The sequence below is a fragment of the Anticarsia gemmatalis genome, chromosome 22 (assembly GCF_050436995.1).
Source record: "Anticarsia gemmatalis isolate Benzon Research Colony breed Stoneville strain chromosome 22, ilAntGemm2 primary, whole genome shotgun sequence".
NCBI lineage: Eukaryota > Metazoa > Arthropoda > Insecta > Lepidoptera > Erebidae > Anticarsia > Anticarsia gemmatalis.
In genome coordinates this window covers 6,721,401-6,741,746 of record NC_134766.1, presented here as the reverse complement: position 1 = coordinate 6,741,746, position 20,346 = coordinate 6,721,401, and the positions used below count along the sequence as shown (strand labels likewise).

At 36.7% G+C, this 20,346-nt stretch overlaps 4 protein-coding genes across 9 annotated transcripts in view; 3 read left to right on the top strand and 1 right to left on the bottom strand.

The window, feature by feature from the left end:
* eya (eya transcriptional coactivator and phosphatase 2) overlaps nucleotides 1-4,333 on the top strand; it is a 50,829-nt gene extending 46,496 nt beyond the window's left edge. For both annotated transcript variants that reach the window (XM_076129288.1, XM_076129289.1), the window contains exons 12-15: nucleotides 287-498; nucleotides 811-933; nucleotides 1,241-1,362; nucleotides 1,725-4,333. In XM_076129288.1, the coding sequence (XP_075985403.1) occupies nucleotides 287-498; nucleotides 811-933; nucleotides 1,241-1,362; nucleotides 1,725-1,906 (639 nt within the window). In that variant the 3' untranslated portion in view covers nucleotides 1,907-4,333. The remainder of the gene's footprint in view (nucleotides 1-286; nucleotides 499-810; nucleotides 934-1,240; nucleotides 1,363-1,724) is intronic.
* A 446-nt stretch (nucleotides 4,334-4,779) lies between these two features.
* Nucleotides 4,780-10,877, top strand: IFT52 (intraflagellar transport 52). The gene is made up of 9 exons (XM_076129473.1): nucleotides 4,780-4,978; nucleotides 5,474-5,691; nucleotides 6,213-6,348; nucleotides 7,615-7,763; nucleotides 8,698-8,846; nucleotides 9,200-9,347; nucleotides 9,733-9,836; nucleotides 10,086-10,227; nucleotides 10,675-10,877. The coding sequence occupies exons 1-9, from the start codon at nucleotides 4,866-4,868 to the stop codon at nucleotides 10,842-10,844; spliced, it is 1,329 nt and encodes a 442-aa protein (XP_075985588.1). The 5' UTR covers nucleotides 4,780-4,865; the 3' UTR covers nucleotides 10,845-10,877.
* Nucleotides 10,878-11,005: 128 nt separating this feature from the next.
* Nucleotides 11,006-15,488, top strand: LOC142982896 (uncharacterized). Its single transcript, XM_076129621.1, has 7 exons — nucleotides 11,006-11,945; nucleotides 12,017-12,161; nucleotides 13,189-13,350; nucleotides 13,696-13,789; nucleotides 14,244-14,402; nucleotides 14,873-14,943; nucleotides 15,226-15,488. The coding sequence occupies exons 1-7, from the start codon at nucleotides 11,093-11,095 to the stop codon at nucleotides 15,413-15,415; spliced, it is 1,674 nt and encodes a 557-aa protein (XP_075985736.1). The 5' UTR covers nucleotides 11,006-11,092; the 3' UTR covers nucleotides 15,416-15,488.
* Nucleotides 15,489-15,763: 275 nt separating this feature from the next.
* Nucleotides 15,764-20,346, bottom strand: part of LOC142982555 (nucleolar protein 4) — a 151,836-nt gene continuing 147,253 nt past the window's right edge. For 4 of the 5 annotated variants that reach the window (XM_076129097.1, XM_076129098.1, XM_076129102.1 and 1 more), the window contains 2 exons: nucleotides 19,012-19,104; nucleotides 15,764-18,721 (listed from right to left, as the gene is read on the bottom strand). In XM_076129097.1, coding sequence (XP_075985212.1) covers nucleotides 18,486-18,721; nucleotides 19,012-19,104 — 329 coding nt within the window. In that variant the 3' untranslated portion in view covers nucleotides 15,764-18,485. The remainder of the gene's footprint in view (nucleotides 18,722-19,011; nucleotides 19,105-20,346) is intronic. The other variant, XM_076129100.1, reaches the window with a different exon arrangement.

Genomic DNA, 20,346 nt, shown 5'->3' with positions numbered 1-20,346 from the left:
GGTGTGGAAATAATGTTTTATCTTTTATAGACATAGTTTCATATAAGTTCTTAGCTTGCAGTGTTTTTTGATAAATTATGAAAAGAAACTAGTGGTTTACTTATTAGTAAAGTCATTTCGTTTATTTCTGGAAATGAAAGACATTTCGATCTTCAAGGATAATTGCCGGCCTTTCAAGTGGTCATAAACTGATGAATTTCATAAATTTCCAAACAAGCTAAATGTTATACATTAAAAAAGCCCTTACCTTTGTACAAAAATGTATTAAACAATCTCATTCCCGCAGGACTGTGACCAGGAGCACATAGACGCAGTGGCGGCGGACGACAACGGCCAAGATCTCTCCGCGTACAACTTCGCGGCCGACGGGTTCCACGCGGGCGCCGCGCCCAACACGGGGCTCTGTGCGCCGGGTGTCCGGGGCGGCGTGGACTGGATGCGCAAGCTCGCCTTCCGCTACAGGAAGATTAAGGACACCTATAATAATTATAGGAATAGGTATGTGTGCTATGGACATTTAGTTATCTATGTTCATGATAAGGTTATTATAATACCCTATATACCCTAATATAACTCATTACCTCATTCTCTGATTAGAAAAATAAGAAACACTCACATATTTGCACAGAGTATCTCTATTTTATTCAATTGCCTTTTTCGAATATTTTGCAAGTGTGTGCAATAAAGCCATTAAAACGTGCAGGAACCGAGTATCATAAACACCTAGAGTAAAACACCTTTAAACCAAAAAAATCACATTCGAAACATACTTTCATTTGATTTTACTAATGTAACATTGTATTGTTTTAGTGTGGGTGGTCTCCTCGGTCCTGCAAAACGTGAACAGTGGCTACAGCTAAGAGCTGAGCTAGAACAAGCTACAGACAACTGGCTAACCCTCGCCTGCAAGTGTCTCAATATGATTAACTCTAGGTAAGTAACAAAATATTCTTCATTTGTATCATATCAGGTTCGGAAAGTCATTCCATTTTTTGTGGAAATGACATTTTCGAGCTTTCGAGAAAATCCCAGTTTATAGCAGGTGTAGAGGTTTGTGAGCTGTACTTAAAATTTATTTTTAAATTTTTATATTTCCTTAAATTCCGATTCCAGAACTAGATATTTGTATTTGGGAGTCCTGTCCCTATTTTAAAGCAAATGGAAAGAAAAAGTTAACGCAACGTCTATTCGACACAGTAAAGAAATATCAAGTAATACAATTAAACATATTGTTTTACAGAGAGAACTGCGTGAACGTGTTAGTAACGACGACACAGCTGGTGCCGGCGCTCGCTAAAGTGTTGCTGTTCGGACTGGGCGGAGTGTTCCCTATTGAAAATATATACTCCGCTACTAAAACTGGTATGTATTGCTTAGGTTCATTCAGTTTTGCAATTCGTGTTATTATATTTAAATCTTTACATACATAATTTCATACCTTCTGCCCATAGGGGTAGGCAGAGACAATTTAAATCTTTAATTATGCATTATTAGCTAGACCGACTACGCTTGAGTTCTTTGAATAAAGTATTCCAATTTCCATCTTAAAATTTTCATTATCTGTCACTGAAAGACGTGTCAAAACCAGTCCATCCATTTCGGAGAAAGCAGAAAAGACATGAATGACATAAGACCGTGAATAATCTTGTATGATTCGAAACAAAAGTGTGCTAACTGTGCTAGCAAAAGATAATTATAGTAACTTTAACCTTTTTTATTTGCAGGCAAAGAAACATGCTTCGAAAAAATTAAACAGCGTTTTGGCGAACGTTGTACATACGTCGTCATCGGCGATGGACAAGACGAGGAAGCGGCCGCCAAAGCCAAGAACTATCCCTTCTGGAGGATATCCAGCCACTCCGACATCGCCGCGCTGTACAACGCGCTAGACATGGGCTTCTTATGATCTGCTGCTACCCTGGTACTTGACACGATTTATAACAGAAAGACAGAACACGGATGAAAGATAACTGATTTGTTGTTGTAACTCTTTTGGTTTTATGATTGCCTGGTACATCGATGTTTGGATATTGAAGTTCGAAAGCCTTTTTCGGCTTTTGGATAAGTCTCAGATAGCCTAAACGGTAGATAAAATGACAGCAAATGTATGGAAACAACTATCAAAATTCCACCTGATAACCTAATCGATTCTTATTCAGAAGCAGTGAAGCTGGGTTGGTGGATCTAACTGCCAAATTTACTAATTGCGGTTCAACTATCTGATAAATAAGTATACGGAATACGGTCGGACGAAATGCAAAGATATTAAGCAAAGAAAATCATTGTTGAAGGGCTTGGGGTCTGAAGTACTTTTTATGACAGTACAAAAAATAAAATACTAACAGCCAGTTTAAAATCTTATGGATAAGTGTCGTAAAACTTATCCGATAGATAAAGAGACAGCATATAAAAGCTGCAATAAATCCACCTTATAAGATAACCAATACTTATTCAAAAGAAATGAGAAAAGGTTTTGGATGAATAATACAATAGAATGCAACGCGAAAATTTTAAAAGTCATGGGTTTTGATGGTGTTCGTATGTTTTCAACATTGAAGAAATGTTATCATTTCAATAGTTAGAAGAATTAACGTAGCTTATTTGAAAAAACATATTTTTATTTATTATACAGATTTGATATTATTTTTTTAGCTGATACATAAGTAGGTTTCACTGTAAGGCCGTTGTCGAAGGCTTTTCTAGGCTTGGAGTTTTAAAAATATTGGTGCGATATAAAAAGGAAAAGATTTTTAGGACTTTGGCAGGACGTAGAAATATTGTGTGAACTTATTGCAAAACTTTGGTCAAATTTGGTTCAATTTTTGAAAATGTTAAAAAGTATGGTTTGGAATTAATTCTCTACTGTTATATTTGTGGATATTTGTAGGATTTTATTTATAAAATACGATTTAATATTTTAACAAAGCCGCGTTTTATAGCTACTTGTAATATGTTTATATCGCACCAATATTCAAATCCAAAACATTTTTATCTAAGCTCCTTAAAAGTACATTTTTCTATCACTAGGTGGAGCTACAGCTATTTATATTAATTATTTTAGTTTATAAAAGCTCAAAGTCAGCTCAAAATGTACGAAACTAAAATGATTCTTTTGTAAATATTTTTTAAATGAAAATAGTAGAGAAATAGTAAGTTTCTTTTAAAAAAGTCCATTCCTATTATATAAGTTTTATATATTCTATACAATGTACAGTCGTATTATTATATTTAGAGCAATGTATAGCTAATAAAGAACTTGTTATTTTTTATTTCTGTTTCGGATGACTAAATGAAGGTGACGATTATTTGAGTTGATGTAAATTGTTGAAATGTAAATGCTAAAGCAATATTATTTTTGATTCGGTCTGATGTTTTTAACAGTTATATTTTTATAGCGAAATCTGATAAAACTATAAAACTAACACCTACTGCTCTTAAAGTAGGTAAAAATTAAAACACCGTATTTTGTTGATCCATTTTATGGCAATTTGTAAAAAACTGATGGATGCAAAACAATCAGGCAAAAAAATAATTTTCGCCAAAATTCGCCTGCCTCATAGGAATAGGGTTTGCAAAAGCACTATAATATACTAAATTAAATAGTAATTTGGAAATGTTGTTCTCAGATTTCGCTATAAAAATATATTTTGATGAGTATTCGGTAAGTCGTGGCCTAAAAGACTTCTTCACATGCGATAAACAAAAATTGTTCCTGTTACTATAAGCACAACTATTTTATACTTTCTTAACTTAATTACTGCATAGCGTAAATATCTGTTCTATTAAAAATGTTCCTTATCAAACACGTAACACGAAAAAAATAGTAATATTTGGACAAATTATTTAAAGCATGCAAAATTTTGAATAATTTGGATGAAAATGTGTTAAATCGTAAAAAATCTAATGTTTTCTTTCATTTTTTTTAAATTGTTTGTTATATGTTTGTCCCTGACTGTACATCCCAGATTATCTTGTTAATGAAATCATTTTTGTTCCATCACTAAATAAAAGTCTTTCTCCCAGAATAAATGAGAGATTAGGTCTTGATTCCACCTCAAGACTATTTTTTAAGTAAATTGTAAGAAAATCTTATGTTCCCAGATATTTACGCTATGTAGTAATTACACGTATATTTGTTTAATATATCTCAAAAATCATATAAACGGCTGTATTCGAAGACTATTCAACTTGAAGCGTAGCAATATTTTTAATTATAATTAAAAATAGACAAAATTGTAAATACAGAACTAAATTCTAGATTAGACATAGCTTATTAATCTAGTTCGAAAGTTATCATTATTCGATTTGTAAATAAAATTATATTATTTGACAATTTATCTGTTGTTTTATTAAACAAACAAGTATTGAAACCCCGGACTTCAATATATAAAGTGCCAATTTCACTGTGCCTGGATATGGGTTTTGGAACCTAAACTAAGTACAAAATAATGCTTAATGTGCAATGTGCAATGTGCATAGACAGTTTTGGTTAAATAAAATACCTACCTACTTTAGTTTAATGGGAATATCTTTTTTTAATAAATACGTCATAGACATATAGGTGATTTTATAGTCCATACCTAGGTATTGACTACCTATTTATTGCGGTACCTATCCCGTATCCGCCAGCACCTATATTTTATCTATAACAAAACTGGGCTCCAAGTAATAAATAGTGTTAATAACTATTTAGTTTAACCTGCTGTGTACCAACATGACGAAGCAATTTGCCACAGCTGTCAACACGGTTGCTAGGCAACAATCAACACATATTGAAAACATAATAAAGAGGATTCGAAATAGACTCGAAATAAAGCGTAAATAATATTTAGTTATTATTGCGTATCTAGTGTTATTAAACAAACATGAAGTCTGTAGACACGGTGTTATTCGACGTGTCTAAAAATGAGTTGTTCAAAATCACAGAGAATTACAAGTTGTTGCATCGAAAACTGAAGACTACGTGGAAAGTTATGATGTGAGTGAACGAGATTATTTACTTCAATTACTAAATTTAAGACGCAAAATATCTGGGCTTGACATTGCAGTAAAAACAAGTTTTGTAAATTCCAGCGAAAGACTTCGCTTAGGTCCTAACGCTTCGTCAGAAATGAAGCAACATAGCTTACTGGTCCCTCGACGAGCTTTTTGCAGCTCATTAAAAGAGGATATTCTTTAAAATCCGCTGGGCAGTGAACGCGTTAATCCTACTGCTATAAAGGTACCTGCTATTAACTTTATAATTGAGTAGGTAATGTAGGTACCTATTGGGTAGGGGTCTTTCTTTCCATCTTTTTAATAACTAGGTAGGTAAAAATAAAAAACTAGGTAGGTACATAAATAAGTACTTAATAAGATTATTTAGGTACCTAAATGAATGTCGAAATAATATTATGTAGGTAGGTACAATGAATTTACAAATAGAACCTTGAAGTTAGCTAGGTATTTCAAAACGATTTTAACAATATTTCAGCAACCGTGACGAGCTATCCGCCCACATACTAGAAGACGTCCGTATCCTGGTGATCCCAGGTCCTCAGAACGCGTTCACGGATGACGAGCTCTCCTGCCTGAAGGCCATGGTGGAGCGTGGAGACTCCGTGCTGGTGGCCATGTCAGACGGCGGGGAGGAACGAACTAATACTAATATTAACTTCTTTCTAGAAGAGTTTGGGATTGTCGTTAATAATGGTAAGGGTGAGAATGATGTAGGTAATTAAACCACCAATAAAATATAAGCGATGGTAAGATTTGCTCGATACATGCAATACCCGCCCCATTTCGTTGCATGGAACGTCGTAATTGACGTGACGTCACGTATGTTCACGTCATGTGAAGTCATGGTGTATTCCATGCACCTCTGACTAACGTTTAACCGTTCTTTAATGAATCGTAGTATTAAATAATGTATAGTAATGAATAGTAGTAGTAGGTGCGTGAATTCTGTACTATCGATTACTCAAAAAATATGGGAGGATGAAGATCGTGAATAACTACCAAGTAAAACTTTCAATAGATAAAGGCGAACACAGTTTGTAAAAACATTGTAGTAGAATAGAAGCTAGGTACGTAACCTACGCAATGAAGCCTATAAAAAAATAACCTTATTAATTGGGCAACAGGGCTCAATTCTTTACTGGTCATTGTTTATGTCCTCCTTAAATAAATATTTAAATGTAGGAATTATAACAAAATGTCCTACCTTGTTCCAGACTGCGTGGTCCGCGCCAAGTACCACAAGTTCTATCACCCGAAGGAGTGTCATATCTCCAACGGTATACTGAACCGTGCCATCACCAAGTACCTGATGAAGATGCCCAACTACTCCAGCGAGTCTGACGACTTTCTGTAAGAATATCTATCTACCCACATTTATATGTACCTACTTGACAACTATTTTATTACCTAACATTTCATCGGATTTATTGTAGGTACTATAGCTCGATTCTCGATTCTAATGCGTCAGACAATCGCGAACTATCGAGTATCGAAAACTTGACATTTAAAGTGATTCAGAAAAGAAAAAAAAACGTTCTGAAAAATTTTTGTAAAAAAAATATTTGCAATAATTGTGTATAAAATAATTTCAAACATATTTTAAAGTGGATACAAAATATTCATTAAAGTTATTCGAATTTCTAATAATTACAGTCTACGTTTAGCCGTATTAGTAAATATACGTACATCAAAAATATTAAAATATCATAATTCAAGTTGTTCAACGAAACATTATCAACACAAAAAAGAATTAGCGTCTATTTTTTTTTACCTTCGTTGAAGCAGGCAAAGGAAACAATATCTATACAGCCTCGTCTTCTTAAAATATCCAATATGGATTCTTGAAATAATTTAATAAAATAAAAAACTTAAGGAATATGTTATTTCAGAATTCGAATTTCGAAAAGCGCTCCAGCAAATAATATTATTTATTAAAAAAATAATGTACTTATTGTTTGGTGAAAAATGGCGCCATTGAAGAACATAGCTCTTGCTAAAATCCGCTAGACGCACTGAATAATTATTAACCTTTTTAATTTTAAGTGCTGTAGTTCTGTTTATAGTCCTAGCATATATTATTTATCCAGATAATTAATTATGTATCTGCATTTTTTTCAAACTAGAGGATTTTTAATCCCGTGTCAGATAGACCACCCTCAGCTGCATAAGTTTACGGGTCATTGATTTACTAAATTCAGAATTTCGTATACCTTCGCCGTCTGAGAATTTACCATACAAGGCTGAGGCTCTCAACCAGTGCTTAGTAGTAGGACAATAATTATTTAAAAAATATAATTTAGGATTTTCTCATCATCTTGTACTTGTAACTCCCATTGTTAGACAAAGGTCTCCCCCAAAATCTTCCAACAGTTTCTGTCATTGGCTATCTTACGCCAATCCTCCAGACAGGCGTCTGAGACGAAAACGTTGGTACGATACCAATGTTTTCGTGGACTACCCCGACGTCGTCGGCATTTAGGTGTGCATTCGGTCATTTAACCCCTCCCTCATTACGGGAGGAGACCCTTGCCCAGCAGTGGGACATTAATAGGTTAAATTTATTTTAATTTTAATTATTTATTTTCACAAAATTAAATATACTTCATTGCCTTCCAGTGAAGAGCCAGCCACGCCAAACTTTGTGTATCCGTACGGCGCGACGCTGACAGTGAAGCGTCCAGCCGCCGCGGTACTCTCTAGCAGTGACGTGTGCTACCCTGTGAAAAGACCTGTGGCTGCCATGTACACCTCGGATAAAAGTGGAGGTCGGTAAATAATAAGCAATTGTTATCTTTCTCAAGGGGTGTACCAGCGGGTTACACGGCTTCCCGTCATCTCTGCGCGGTTGTGTGTAGCTCTGTTGTGTAGCAGCCTTTATACTAGCTGACTGACATACAGAGACTGTTTGGATAACTTTAGATCTCTAGAAACTCTTTTAAAAATAGCTTTTTGAGTCCTATTTACTTCGAAATAATTACTTCAGAAAGTCACATTTGTTCGCGGGATCTATAAATAATTGATGGATCTGAAGGGATTTGTGGGTCAGATAGATAATATAAATAAAATATTGTTTAATCCAATCATGACGAGGCGAGAAATTTTCTTGTCAATATATTTCTTATCTCATCTGCTTTATTTACTTACTAACTGACCAGCGCAACTTCGCTTACGTCATATAAGCGAGAATGGGTCAAAATTTTCCCCGTTTTTGAAACATTTTTCGTTGCTACTCCGCTTCTTATGTTTGTAGCGTAATGTTATATAGCCTATAGCCTTCCTCAATAAACAGGCTATCCAACAGCATAATATTTTTTCGATTCGCACCAGCTGTTCCTGAGATTAGCGCGTTCAAACAAACAAACAAACTCTACAATTTTATAATATAGTGTAGACTAGCTGACCCGCGCAACTTCGCTTGCGTCACCTAGGGAATGGGTCAAAATTTTCCCCGTTTTTGTAACGTTTTTCGTTGCTGCTCCGCTTCTAATGACCGTAGCGTGATGTTATATCCTCGATAAATGGGCTATCTAACACTGAAAGAATTTTTCAAATCGGACCGGTAGCTCTTGAGATTAGCGCGTTCAAACAAACAAACAAACTCTTTAGCTTTCTTTTTAAGACAACTTTTATTTATTTTTTTTCTTTTTAAGACAACTAAGTATACATTAGTATAGATTAACCGCTTCTTTTATGTTCCAGGCAAGTTATTCGTGATCGGTTCGGGTCATTTCTTCGCGGACCAGTACTTGGAGTGTGAGTGCAACGACCTGATCAGAGAGATGGTGTTCAACTACCTCGGCGGTACCGCTGACCTGCATCTCAACCCTGTGGATGTTGAGGATCCAGATGTAAGTTGACTTAGTTAAATGAGAGGTGATAAAGTAGGTACTGTAGAGAATTGAATGTAACGGTCATAGAATGTTTATTAGTGTTGGTCTTGCTTGTGGTCTTGGTGGTTCCTTAACGCCGACTCTTTCTTAAATATCTTGGTAAACTTTTATAGTTTTAATACAGTTTTTGATTCGAGTTTACTTAAGTAAAATGAATCATCCAGCAAACATTTTTTACGTGTTCTTAACTTAACTAATATGAGCCTGAAGGTGTGATGGAATGAAATCTATCAAACTTCTAAGTAGTCGTTGCAAAACATCAAGTAGAAAGACATTATAATTAAAACTTGTAATGCTATTGTCGATTGTAGATAAACGAATACCGTACATTAGGCGACATGATGTGGTTGAGCACGATTCCTCTGCCGGAACCGGCCACAGCTCCTCCGCCGAGACTGGCGCCGCTACATCCACACGCACTCTTCACTTGGAGACTGTTCTCGTTGAACTTGGCACAGTGTAAGTACAACTTAATAGTTCTTACTTCATGATTAGAAAAAATATTGTTATAAAAATCTTTTATTACTGTTCTTCGCAAAGCAATCTTTTCGACGGTGGACGTAGATAAAGACACTGATTTGTAAAGAAATGGCAAGTATACAAGATGATAGGCACTACTATAGGCAGGTTGACAATATTCCCTATATCTGCATGCACTTAAATGCATGTGAATTACTATATCTACTACAACTAACAAACAACATGAGGGTAGTTAAGGGTTCTAAATTCTTGAGGCCTGTAACCTGACAGGACCTGCCGAGGTCCCCATTATTAACTGCTTATATATTTTTTTCTGTTACTTTGTTTTGTTATACTTATTACATGTGTATCTACTTTGTTCCAGTACCAGAAGTACTAGGTCTGTATGAAGCGTTAGGAGTCAAACACGAACCGTTGCGACTGATCGCTCCACAGTTCGAGACTCCCTTCCCGCCTTTACAGTTAGCTGTAAGTTGTGGAAACATATTATTACATGTTTTTAAATTATATGCAGGATACAATTTATTGTTATTTGTGTGATACCTTAGCAGTATAATTGTTTGGTTGGTCGGAATCTAACTAAAACATATATCAGTTGCCGGTCTTTAAAGTCGAGGCCGTCTCAAATTCGAGCCACTTCAATTATTATGGAAATCACCTACTTTTGATTGACACAAAGAATCCTTTAAATTCAATTTTAATTCGTCTATTGTCCAGGTGTTTCCCCCCACGTTCCGGGAGCCGCCCCCTCCCCCTCTCGAGCTGTTCGACCTGGACGAAGCCTTCAGCTCGGAGAAGTCTCAGCTCGCGAGACTTACCAACAAGTGTCTACAGCCACCCGCCTCGCGGTTAGGGCAAGGTAAAATATCATGCACACTATCAGTGTCGTATACATTAAGCCTAGCCTTTCCTGCAACTATGTAGGAGCTGTGTCATATAATTGTTGAATAATGTTTAGAAATGATTAATCGCTAGATTATGGGTGTGGATTGAGGTAGTTTATGTTCCTTTTCGAGTTGCAATCTATTGCACATTATTTTTCTAATTGGTTCAGCTGTTTTGACGCAAAAGAAGGACAGATACTAAAGTATGCATTCATAAGTAGATTAAGTAGTATGGATTTTTATTGCCTGCGAGTCACTTTCTAATGCTTTGCAATTAGCTTACAGTTTCCACCTTCATGTGCAGAGTATTCGGTAACAGATTGTCCATCTATTTCAAAGGTCTTTCGAAAAACGGCGTAAAGCGTTTCTTAGCGTTTTATCGCTGATGGTTAAGTTAAGCGATAATATTTCTGTTACATTAGGTGACGGCCGTCAACTAGAAAACGAGTTGGAATACTTCGTGCGTGAGTGTGGCAGAGTTGTGAGACTGTCCAAGGCGTTACCACCAGACGAGGGTCCCGCGGGCAAGGCCATCCTGCACCAACTAGCCGTTCAACTCGCCACCTACAAGAAAATAGCACCCAAGGACTAGGATAGCATCGTTGAGTTAAGAAATAAAATACAAAACGTCTTCCAGTCTTTTATTTATTAATCCCTGTACCCCTGACATTAGTCGTTCTTCCACAGTGAAACACGATATCGCAATCATACACGTACCTAATACAAAATCCATAAAATATAAATTGAAATACCACAATAAAACAAACCCATCTCCGCAAACATAAAATGTAAGCGTAAAATTTCAATTAAATCATATATTTTGCTTCAAGAACGGCAGCGATGAAGGCGCTGCTAGTAATTTTTATTATTTATATAAGCTACGTTACATGCAATGAGAAGTATCCAGTCAAAACTTACCCGAAAAAAGTAAAACCATATGGATCTGGACAGATATTGATCAAATCTGGCAAATATGTGGTTAAACCTAAAGGATCTGATTCAAAACTGGATAAGAAGTACACAGCCTTCCAGGTGGTCGGCAGCCAAAAGGCTGTGGGGGGCGTCCCTGACAGCCCCTACTTCCCCGTAGAGCAGGCCTTTGATGCCAAACCTAGAGTAAAAAAGGTCCTACCTGACTACGTGTTTTCTCCGATACATCGACCAAAGAGGTCTCCACATGAAACACCTAAAAATAATGAGTCTGCCCTGAAACAAGGCGATGGGAAATCAGGAACCAAGTCTCTGACAGAAAGTTCACCAGCGAAGAAAGACAATTCAACGCCCGCTAAATCTGGGGATACACAATCGAGAGCACAAGAAAAGGATATTAAAGTTTCCGATAAGAAAGATGTTAGGGCCCCAAGAAAAGGAGCTGCTAAACATGGGAAAAAAGGTGGTCTGAAATCTAAGAATAAAAGGGCGAAAGGCCATAAGAAAAGGGCGTCTGCTAAGAGCCGCGCCAAAAAGTCAAAAGGAAGCGCTGTTGTCAGATCAAAAGGGAAAGGAAACAAAGGAAAGCCTAAGGCACGCAAGGGGAAATCCGTGAAAAAGCCCGGGAAGAAATCAAAATCTAAAGGAAAGAAACATGACAACAAGCATACAAAGAAACCTAAAGTCGCCCGATCGCAGAAAGGGGACAAAGGCAAGGCCGCGAAGAATAAAGGAAAATCTTCTAGCAATAAAAATGTGAAAGGTAATTAAAGTAAAAAATAAAAGAGTTTAAATAAAATGTTGATTTTTATTTGGTTCCTTTCCCGTTGTTAGAGACGAGGCGGCTGATAGGCGCCAGAGAGGCGATGATCGACGAGTACCCGTACACGGTGTCCATACAGAAGGACGGCGACCACTGGTGCACCGGCGCACTGCTCAACCCACGACTTGTCATAACTACCGCCAACTGCCTTTGGAAGTGAGTATGCTTAGGAACTGATACAAAAATAGTTTATGCAGGGGTTTCTAGAACCTGAAGTTACGCTTTAATATTTCATTTCAGTTATACAAGATGTTTTTCTTCAGATACTGAGTGATAAACTTCTTTCTGATTTTATGATAACGGTCGTCTGCGAAGTTCTTTTTTAATTTTCCCTGTAGATGATGAGATTTAGACAAAATAATACAATATGCTTCTTTTGTATATAAGGCAATGACCTCGCATATATGCGAAAACATACCAGTTAAATGATAATCGTGAATGTTTATGGTAAAATTCAATTAAAAGTACAATAATTACAAATCACTCAAGCATTTCATGCGATTTATCGAATTCAGATGTAAATGTAGTATTAGAAAATACAATTTTCTTTACTTGACCAGCAAGAACACTTCAACAGTCTTCATTATTTTTGATTTTAAACCCGTGCCGGGATAACTATTTAAATAAGGATGATGATAAAGAATATCTGTAGCAAAGTACCAGGCTAATAGCATTGCAAGGAGCTGTCCGGGCGGACTGCGACAGACATATGAAGTTGTCAGAGACCGCGACGCCGAAACGTTTGGTGATGTTGTTGTATGAAGCAAGGCTCAGCAGGAATGTGTGGTACGCTTGCAAGTGGCTCTCGCGGTCGTTGAAGATACAGTCACATTGGAATACCTACTCTAGTTGAGAGGACTAATAGGATTATACCATCTAATTGGCGATGGCAAGGCTTCGAGCATAAAACAAAAAGCAGCATTTTATTGACATCTAGGGTATTTCTTGTGGACAAGAAAAGTTGAGGGTTAATAACGAATCCATACTTTTATAAAAAAAGCCTGCTAACTCCGCAAACTAATTGTGAGTTGGCGACTATTTTTTCGCAGGACAGCAGGTGACACTTACTTCTCATCATAAGTCATCTATACAATCAGTGGTCTGTTTTTTTGTCCAAGGGGTTGGTTAAAAAACTTTGACACCACAGTATCGCAAGCTCCTAATAATGTATTTGTTTTAACAGAGCAGAACGCATGAGTCGCATGCAGGTCCGCGCTGGCTCCACGCAGACGGACAGGGGAGGCCAGGTGGCAGATATACAGGAGGTGATGAAGCACCCCGCGTGGGGCATCCGGAAGAAACCAGATTATGACGTCGCTCTAGTACTGCTTGATAGAAATCTAAGGTACTTATGTTGGCAATTTTTGAGGAAGCTGGTCTTAGGTCCGTGTATAAAATGTTAGCCAAAAGATTTGCATATTTTGGGTTGTTGGAAATAAAAGATGAAATGGCTGGTAATTAAAATAATCACAAAGTTTTTATAATTTTGTAGAGTGTTCTTAATAACATTTATCTAAATATTATTATCTAAGCAGTAACCGAACTTAACCCTTGATGAGAATATTTCCACCTGGATTAGCAACTAAGATATAAGGTTTGATCGAATAGATTTTTTGACGAAGATCACACACAGTGCAGACGAGAAGGTTACAAGGTGACCTTCATATGCAACATCTTATATCTTCTACAGGTTCACTCACTCAGTACATGGAGTTGATCTGCCTAATCGTGCCATGTTGCCACCGTTCGATGATGCGTGGGTCACCAGCTGGGGATCCGAGAGGGTAAGATGGACAGTTTCCTTTACGGAGAATAGCACTCCTGGCGTTTGATAATGCTGTACAATATCGGCACTATCGCGAACGAATTATTGTAGTGTTTACTTATAAAATTATAAATGCTCTTAGGGGTAGAGCACTAAAATCGTCACACTTACAGAATATCTTCATATAAGTACTAAACCGCAACCCTAAAGCAGCTGTTGGACGCAAATTAATAATAGCTGCAAAACAATTTGAGCACAAGTTATTGTAGCAGGAAACAGGAAACAAACAAAACGCAGACACAATACCGAGGACACCCGGTTGACTGATCTATCAATCGGGCGGAAAAAATCGTTCACTGCGATCTAGCATCATTGCTCAAGTTATTTGGCAGCACCCATACCTGTTTAAAAGACATTACATTGGTCTTCGCTTTGCCTCCCTTCTAACTAACGCCTTTCTATTCATCTTCCAGCGTGACGGCGTCTTCGACGACCGCGAGAACCACTTGCAAGCGTACCACACATATCTGCTGAGCCTCGCTTCATGCAACAACATCACCAAACGCTTCGGCGTCGCGGTCTCTGACAACTTCATATGTCTGTCGCAGTCCGCCCGGACAGCTCCTTGTACTGTTAGTAGCCTGGTACTTGTAGTCTATTTAGAGGTTATTTACCACTACCCAGGGAGGTGTATATAAGGAGGTACTAGCTATATGAGTGTCCTATCTACCCTATATCTATACAGATATTTGTCCTTTGCCTGTTTTCGTTTATTAGGCTATAAAATCAGCTGCTGATTTATAATATGTTCGCTACAAAACGATCGTCTTTGTGGCACACAGTCTGCTGTACCTCGATTCTCTACCACTATCGACTACCGAAAACCGGCTAGCTATCGAACTGTTGACATTTAGAATGTTCTACCAAAAAAGTTTCTACGACGTCCGTCAGAGGCGCTGATCAGATTTTCATACACTCGATGACAGTTGGTTGTCGGTAGTCGACAGTAATAGAGAATCGAGCTACTGATTACTAAAGTAACCACAAAAGTTACCTCATTATCTCCGATTAAATACGTTTCAACAAATTTTTGTTGTTCTAGCGCGATACTGGTGCTCCAGCTGTAAGTGATGGTGTATTATGGGGCATCGCTTCCTGGGGTATCAGAAAACTGTAAGTATCACTTTTGTTTCTTGATTGTTCGCTTTAAGAACCCACTAATGAACTCAAACTGATTTTGCCACTATACAACAGACGTGTTGGCAATTCAGATTTTAGGAACAAGTGGAATTTTTCTTAAGTTCTTAGAAGGTTGTGTTAAACTGTTCTTATTAATGTAGAGTATAGATCTGACCAATATTATTTCTTATCAAGCTAGCAGAGAAGACCAGCAGTTTAGAAATGGTTTTATAATAACTACTCAACTAATTCACTCACTATATAAAATCATTTCAGTTGCGGCACAGAGCGTTTCCCAGCAATGTTCTCATACATCGCTTCTCAAGACAACATGGACTTTATAACGAACGCGACAGCCCGCCTCATGTCAGACGAGCGCTTCCATCCGTTCATGGATGGGAGACCACCACACATATACAGAAAAGTACCGACCACCACCGCCGAGACTCTGCCACCCGGCTACTGACGCTGAACATGTGGTCTTTTCGTTTGAAATAGTAAGACCTAAGGAGATAAATAAAGTGATTGAGAATATTTTTGTTTTGTTTTGTTTTAATATTAGTTTACACGCAATTGCGTTTCAAGCTAAGTGAAGCACAATAGAACTAGGGTGCTGTGTGTCCTACCCTGCTTACATGAACCATTTGTATCCGGACATGATTTCATTATGGAAATATGATAATGTGAAGAGTGACTACACTCGCTTTACCACTGACTATTTCCTTTCGCAGTAGAAAAGTTGTTATAAATCTGGCTAATGTGGCTAAATAATGAACAAGGAGACGTATCATGTTGCGTAAATAAAACAAAGTAATCAGTATATGAGCATATTTAATATTTTCTTTTTCAAAATTGTAAAACTCACATTTTGAAATTGCAAAAATTATAACTAAATTCTCATATCGTTAATAGTAACAATCGCCATTTGTAGGTTTTTTTTTTCACCATTTTGTATTTCTCTCGAACTAATAATAATAATTGTAAACCATTTATACATCTCTAATAATAATATATTTTAATGTCTAACAAATTCATTTTCTCAACGTTTTACCACCATTTTCGTTTTTTATCGTTATCCCAACATCAACTTTCTCGTAATCTAATCAACGTTTTTTTATAATTCTAAAGATACTTTTTACATTTTTTCCATATACAATGACTACAGCGTGTCGTCCTTCGCACCGATAGTGTCCTTTTAGAAAAATATTGGAATGACATTTTCAAAAACAAAACCTAACCTTAAAATTATACTTAACATCGAAAATATTATAATTATAATAAGTAAATTAATCAGCAATTCCACGTACATACATAATTCAATTACGAAAAATCAATTCGTTTCTTTGGCAATTTTAGTATTCAAAAGTGAATTTACAATTTTATTTAAAACTGGCGTTAAGCTTTAACACTATTGAGAAAAACTGGCAAAGTTGAGAAACTATTATACATTTATATTTGCAGAATTCAAATACTCGCCACCATTGTAACACAAACGCGACCATCTGATTGGCTAGAAATAGACGCGTCTACAACATACTCAATAGTGATTGGCCGAATAACTCAACAATGTTTGTTCTACAATGGTGTCAAGATTTGAATTTATAAAATCAGTAGCAACATAATAAGCGTTTATTTGACTTGAATTATTCTATTGTATTTATTCTGTTTTAGCCTTATTAACGAAATTACAATATAGATTACAAAAATCGACTAAAACTGGCCAAAATGTAAAACTAAGTTATAATTAACAACAGATATAACATTACGAGGTATACCAAAATCCACTTGTAGCTCAACGAAATTATTTTTAGGCCAAAAATAGAAACTTCAATTGAAAAAAATATTTTGATCCGAAACAGTTTTTTTTATGTGGAATCTTATTTTGTACACCATAAGCAAGTAACTTATATTACACTTACCTACAGTACTTGGCCATAAATCTATGGTAACAAATAGATACAGTCGAACATCGATCCATTGTACTGAGCAAAGCGAATTATTAATAAAAAAAGTACTAAAACTATGAAAAAAAAACTAGCGAAAAAGATTTTGGATGGAGCCGATCACAATATATAAAGAGCTATAGATTCTTTTTAAATAATGAATTGTTTAAATTATAAATATATTAATCATTGTACTGCTAGAGCGCTATTTTACAAAACAACAAATAAATTCGTGCCTCTTACTACTAGAATGCCACTTTAAACCTAAATATTAGAGCTCTGAGTCAACTTTGAAACGACGACGTACGACACTAAAGTGTCACTAAAGTACCACTAGCAAAGTATCTTTGCTAGTGTCTACAATAAGTACCAATTAAGTACCGAAAGTTTCAAGATTATTCGTTGTAGCAACATGTGATACATCCACATTTCAAAGCTAACCGATTAATGTAAAGATGTATTTCGTCTCCAAATTTTAGCCGCCTTTTTAAGCAATTTTCGATGAGATAATCAATATTCTATTCTATAAAACGCACCAGGCAAGAAATCGTTTTTTTTATATCTAGAGACTCCCTGATTTTTTTCTCTTATAATCTAAATATACACAAAAATAATTTTGTACTCTCCCAACGAGTTTCAAATGGCAACATTTAGATTTTTTTACAATAATTATGGCAGCTTTGTACGATATCGCCGAAATAGATTTCTAGTATATTTATCAACTTCTTCGACGTCAACAAAATAAAACTCTTCGCGTATATTTTATTTCATTTTGTGAAAGTCGATAAAGTTATATAAGAGCCCGCGCACATCGGCGACTCACCCCTAAGTTGTGTGCGAACGTATCGAAAAATCGATAAATAAGTAAACAGTCGATAAACGTCCACTGTCGCCGCGTGTGCGCGTGTTCTTATGTAATCGTATAATCAGTGAATATTAAACTTGTAACACTACTTGTCTGGACAAATCAGTAATGTTGGCAACACTTTAGACGGATATAACAAGCACCTCATTAATGCATGCAAAAGTGTGACCAACATAACAATTGTAAAATAAACTATGCCTCGTGTATTTCTACTTATTTAGGTTATATGTAAGCGATGTGTGAAATATCTATTGAAAAAATTTGAATTAATCTATTGTGAGAAGAACAACCGATCACTGACCGTCACTGTTGTAACTTGTTACACGAACTGATCAATGAATCGGTCGAAACATCTTATTAATTGTTACTATTGACAAAAAATTCGGTTAACTATGTTTAATAATAACATGTAGAAACAATATTAAAACGTTTGTAGGTAAAATTGGCAATATTCAGTCGCAAATCGTTTAACTTTTGACATTTGCAATTTAGCAAATCATTTTTCCAGACAACAATTCGGAATTTTAAATCTGTGCCGTAATAACAATAACTTCGTACACCAGCGACTTTTTGTACCTCAGACGGGATATATCGACAAAAAGTGGCTGGTTGAACACTCAAAACGAAACCACTCAACACTCGCACTTTAGTTTTTAAGTCACGCACAGATGTTTTTAGAAATATCCAAATTTGAATCCGAAAACATCGGTGAGGGGTTTGAGTGAATCCTAGGGTTGGTTGAGGAGGAGCGCCTCGAGCTCGTCGGCGGAGCGGAGGAGGAATGCGGCGGACTCACGGTAGCCGGTGATGAGCTGGCGGACGGCGCCGACCTCCGCGCCCGACAGCTTGTGCGACAGCAGCGGCTTGGTCTGCGGAGACGACGTGGAGCCAGCCAGGGACGAGGCGCTGGACGTCACGTGCAGGGAAGTGGGCGGGGTCGTCTTCAGAGACAGATCTGTTGGCGCTGGAAGGGCAAAACTCATTAGCATCAACTAGAAACACCGTCTCAAATGGATCTGGAGGAACACAATAGAATTAACGACTAGATACTCCGTCTCAAATGATACCGTTTCCTTGCATTTACGATCAAATTGTGGTTGAGAATTAGCAAAACAAGTGGAAGTTTTAAATGTCACTTTATCTACTTTTTTACTTATGTTGGTACATTATTGTAAGTTATAGAACAAGCAGACAATCTAGTTAAACGGTTAGCTCTTAAAGTAATTATAAGTTAAAATATGTTTGTATACTGACCACTAAGGCTGGTGGGGAAGGTGTGCGTGTGTGCCGCCATGGCCGACAGCAGAGCGCTCTGGTAGGCCGCCATCGCTGCGTTCACACCTACACCTAGACAATTAAACAATTTAATATACACTCGTTCCTGAAATACAATGATCGAAGCACTTTCCACTTGACTTGTTTTCTTCGATGGGTAGGGCTAGAGGTCCTTAGTCATTAGAAATTTTTATTATTATTTACTAGCTGACCCAGCGAACTCGAAATAGTTATTTATAGTTCGCTCAAAGAATACTCCAAAAGCGGGTGTAGATTGCGTGAGCGAAATCCTAAGCAATTTCTTCAGATTTTTTTCTCTCCGTAAGCATCATCCTCGTACTCCAAGGAGTATAATAAAAATAAAGTGGAATAGGTTCAGTCGTTCTTTAGTTTAGCGCTAAGCGATTCATTTTTATGATTATTATAGAATACCGTGCTCACGAGGCATTCGATATTCGAATCAATGAAACTAAAATGAGAAAGAATGCTATTACAATAAAGCCTCTCTTTTCTGGAAACTCTGCTATTGGGCGGCGCACGCGACGCTGTCCTGTTCGATTTTTGATGTAGGTACCTACTTTGATCCGCCAGTGCCGCCCGAACCTGTGGCCTTGTCACACATACCAGTATATACCTCAACAAAAAACTAAAATTTAAGTTAATCTTCCGCAAAAATTACGTTATTTATATTTTTTGTATAAGTTATTAGTGCAATTAAAAAGTGTTAGTTTATGTTTTTGTGTAATTTTGACATTTCAATAATAAGGTCGCCATATTAGTTATTAATAGTTTTTCATAATTAGTTAGTGTGGTTTGTGTTGTTTTCGCGGTGTCGTTTTAATTTTGGATTCACCGGTTGATTTTCACTATGAATTGCTTTTCCAAGATAAGTGTCCTAAGTGATTAGTAATGATTAATAAATAACAACACCTAAGTGATAAAAATATCTCGTAAGTGGGTAGGTAATGCATTCGCCGTAGTGTCAGTGTCGTCACAGGATCAAGACGCGCCGGCGCCGTGCTCGCGAGCCTTGCGACGTCGCCGCTCCAGCGTACACGTAAGTAATTGTTTGTAGTCATAGCGGGATGAATGTTTGTACAGAGTGATACTATGATTACATTATTTCAATATTTTGTATGTGTAACATTTTGGTATTTCAATTAGCTCACTATGTTATTTTTCTGTTTGTCACATGACTATTGAGCTCTAGCCCTACCTATTATACGTTGAAGGATATATCTTATCAAACAACCAATCCATTTAATCAAAACAAATAGTAATACAATGCTTAACTTACGTCTTATAGTTTTATTA

What these genes read in the sequence shown, in the direction of transcription:
- IFT52 (XM_076129473.1), top strand. Translation starts at nt 4,866, where the DNA reads ATGAAGTCTGTAGACACGGTGTTATTCGACGTGTCTAAAAATGAGTTG. An exon ending in AGCGAGTCTGACGACTTTCT is followed by an intron (nt 6,349 to 7,614) that starts GTAAGAATATCT and finishes ATTGCCTTCCAG; the next exon opens with TGAAGAGCCAGCCACGCCAA. An exon ending in CGCCTCGCGGTTAGGGCAAG is followed by an intron (nt 10,228 to 10,674) that starts GTAAAATATCAT and finishes CTGTTACATTAG; the next exon opens with GTGACGGCCGTCAACTAGAA.
- LOC142982896 (XM_076129621.1), top strand. Translation starts at nt 11,093, where the DNA reads ATGAAGGCGCTGCTAGTAATTTTTATTATTTATATAAGCTACGTTACA. An exon ending in CCCGGACAGCTCCTTGTACT is followed by an intron (nt 14,403 to 14,872) that starts GTTAGTAGCCTG and finishes TTGTTGTTCTAG; the next exon opens with CGCGATACTGGTGCTCCAGC. An exon ending in TCCTGGGGTATCAGAAAACT is followed by an intron (nt 14,944 to 15,225) that starts GTAAGTATCACT and finishes AAATCATTTCAG; the next exon opens with TTGCGGCACAGAGCGTTTCC.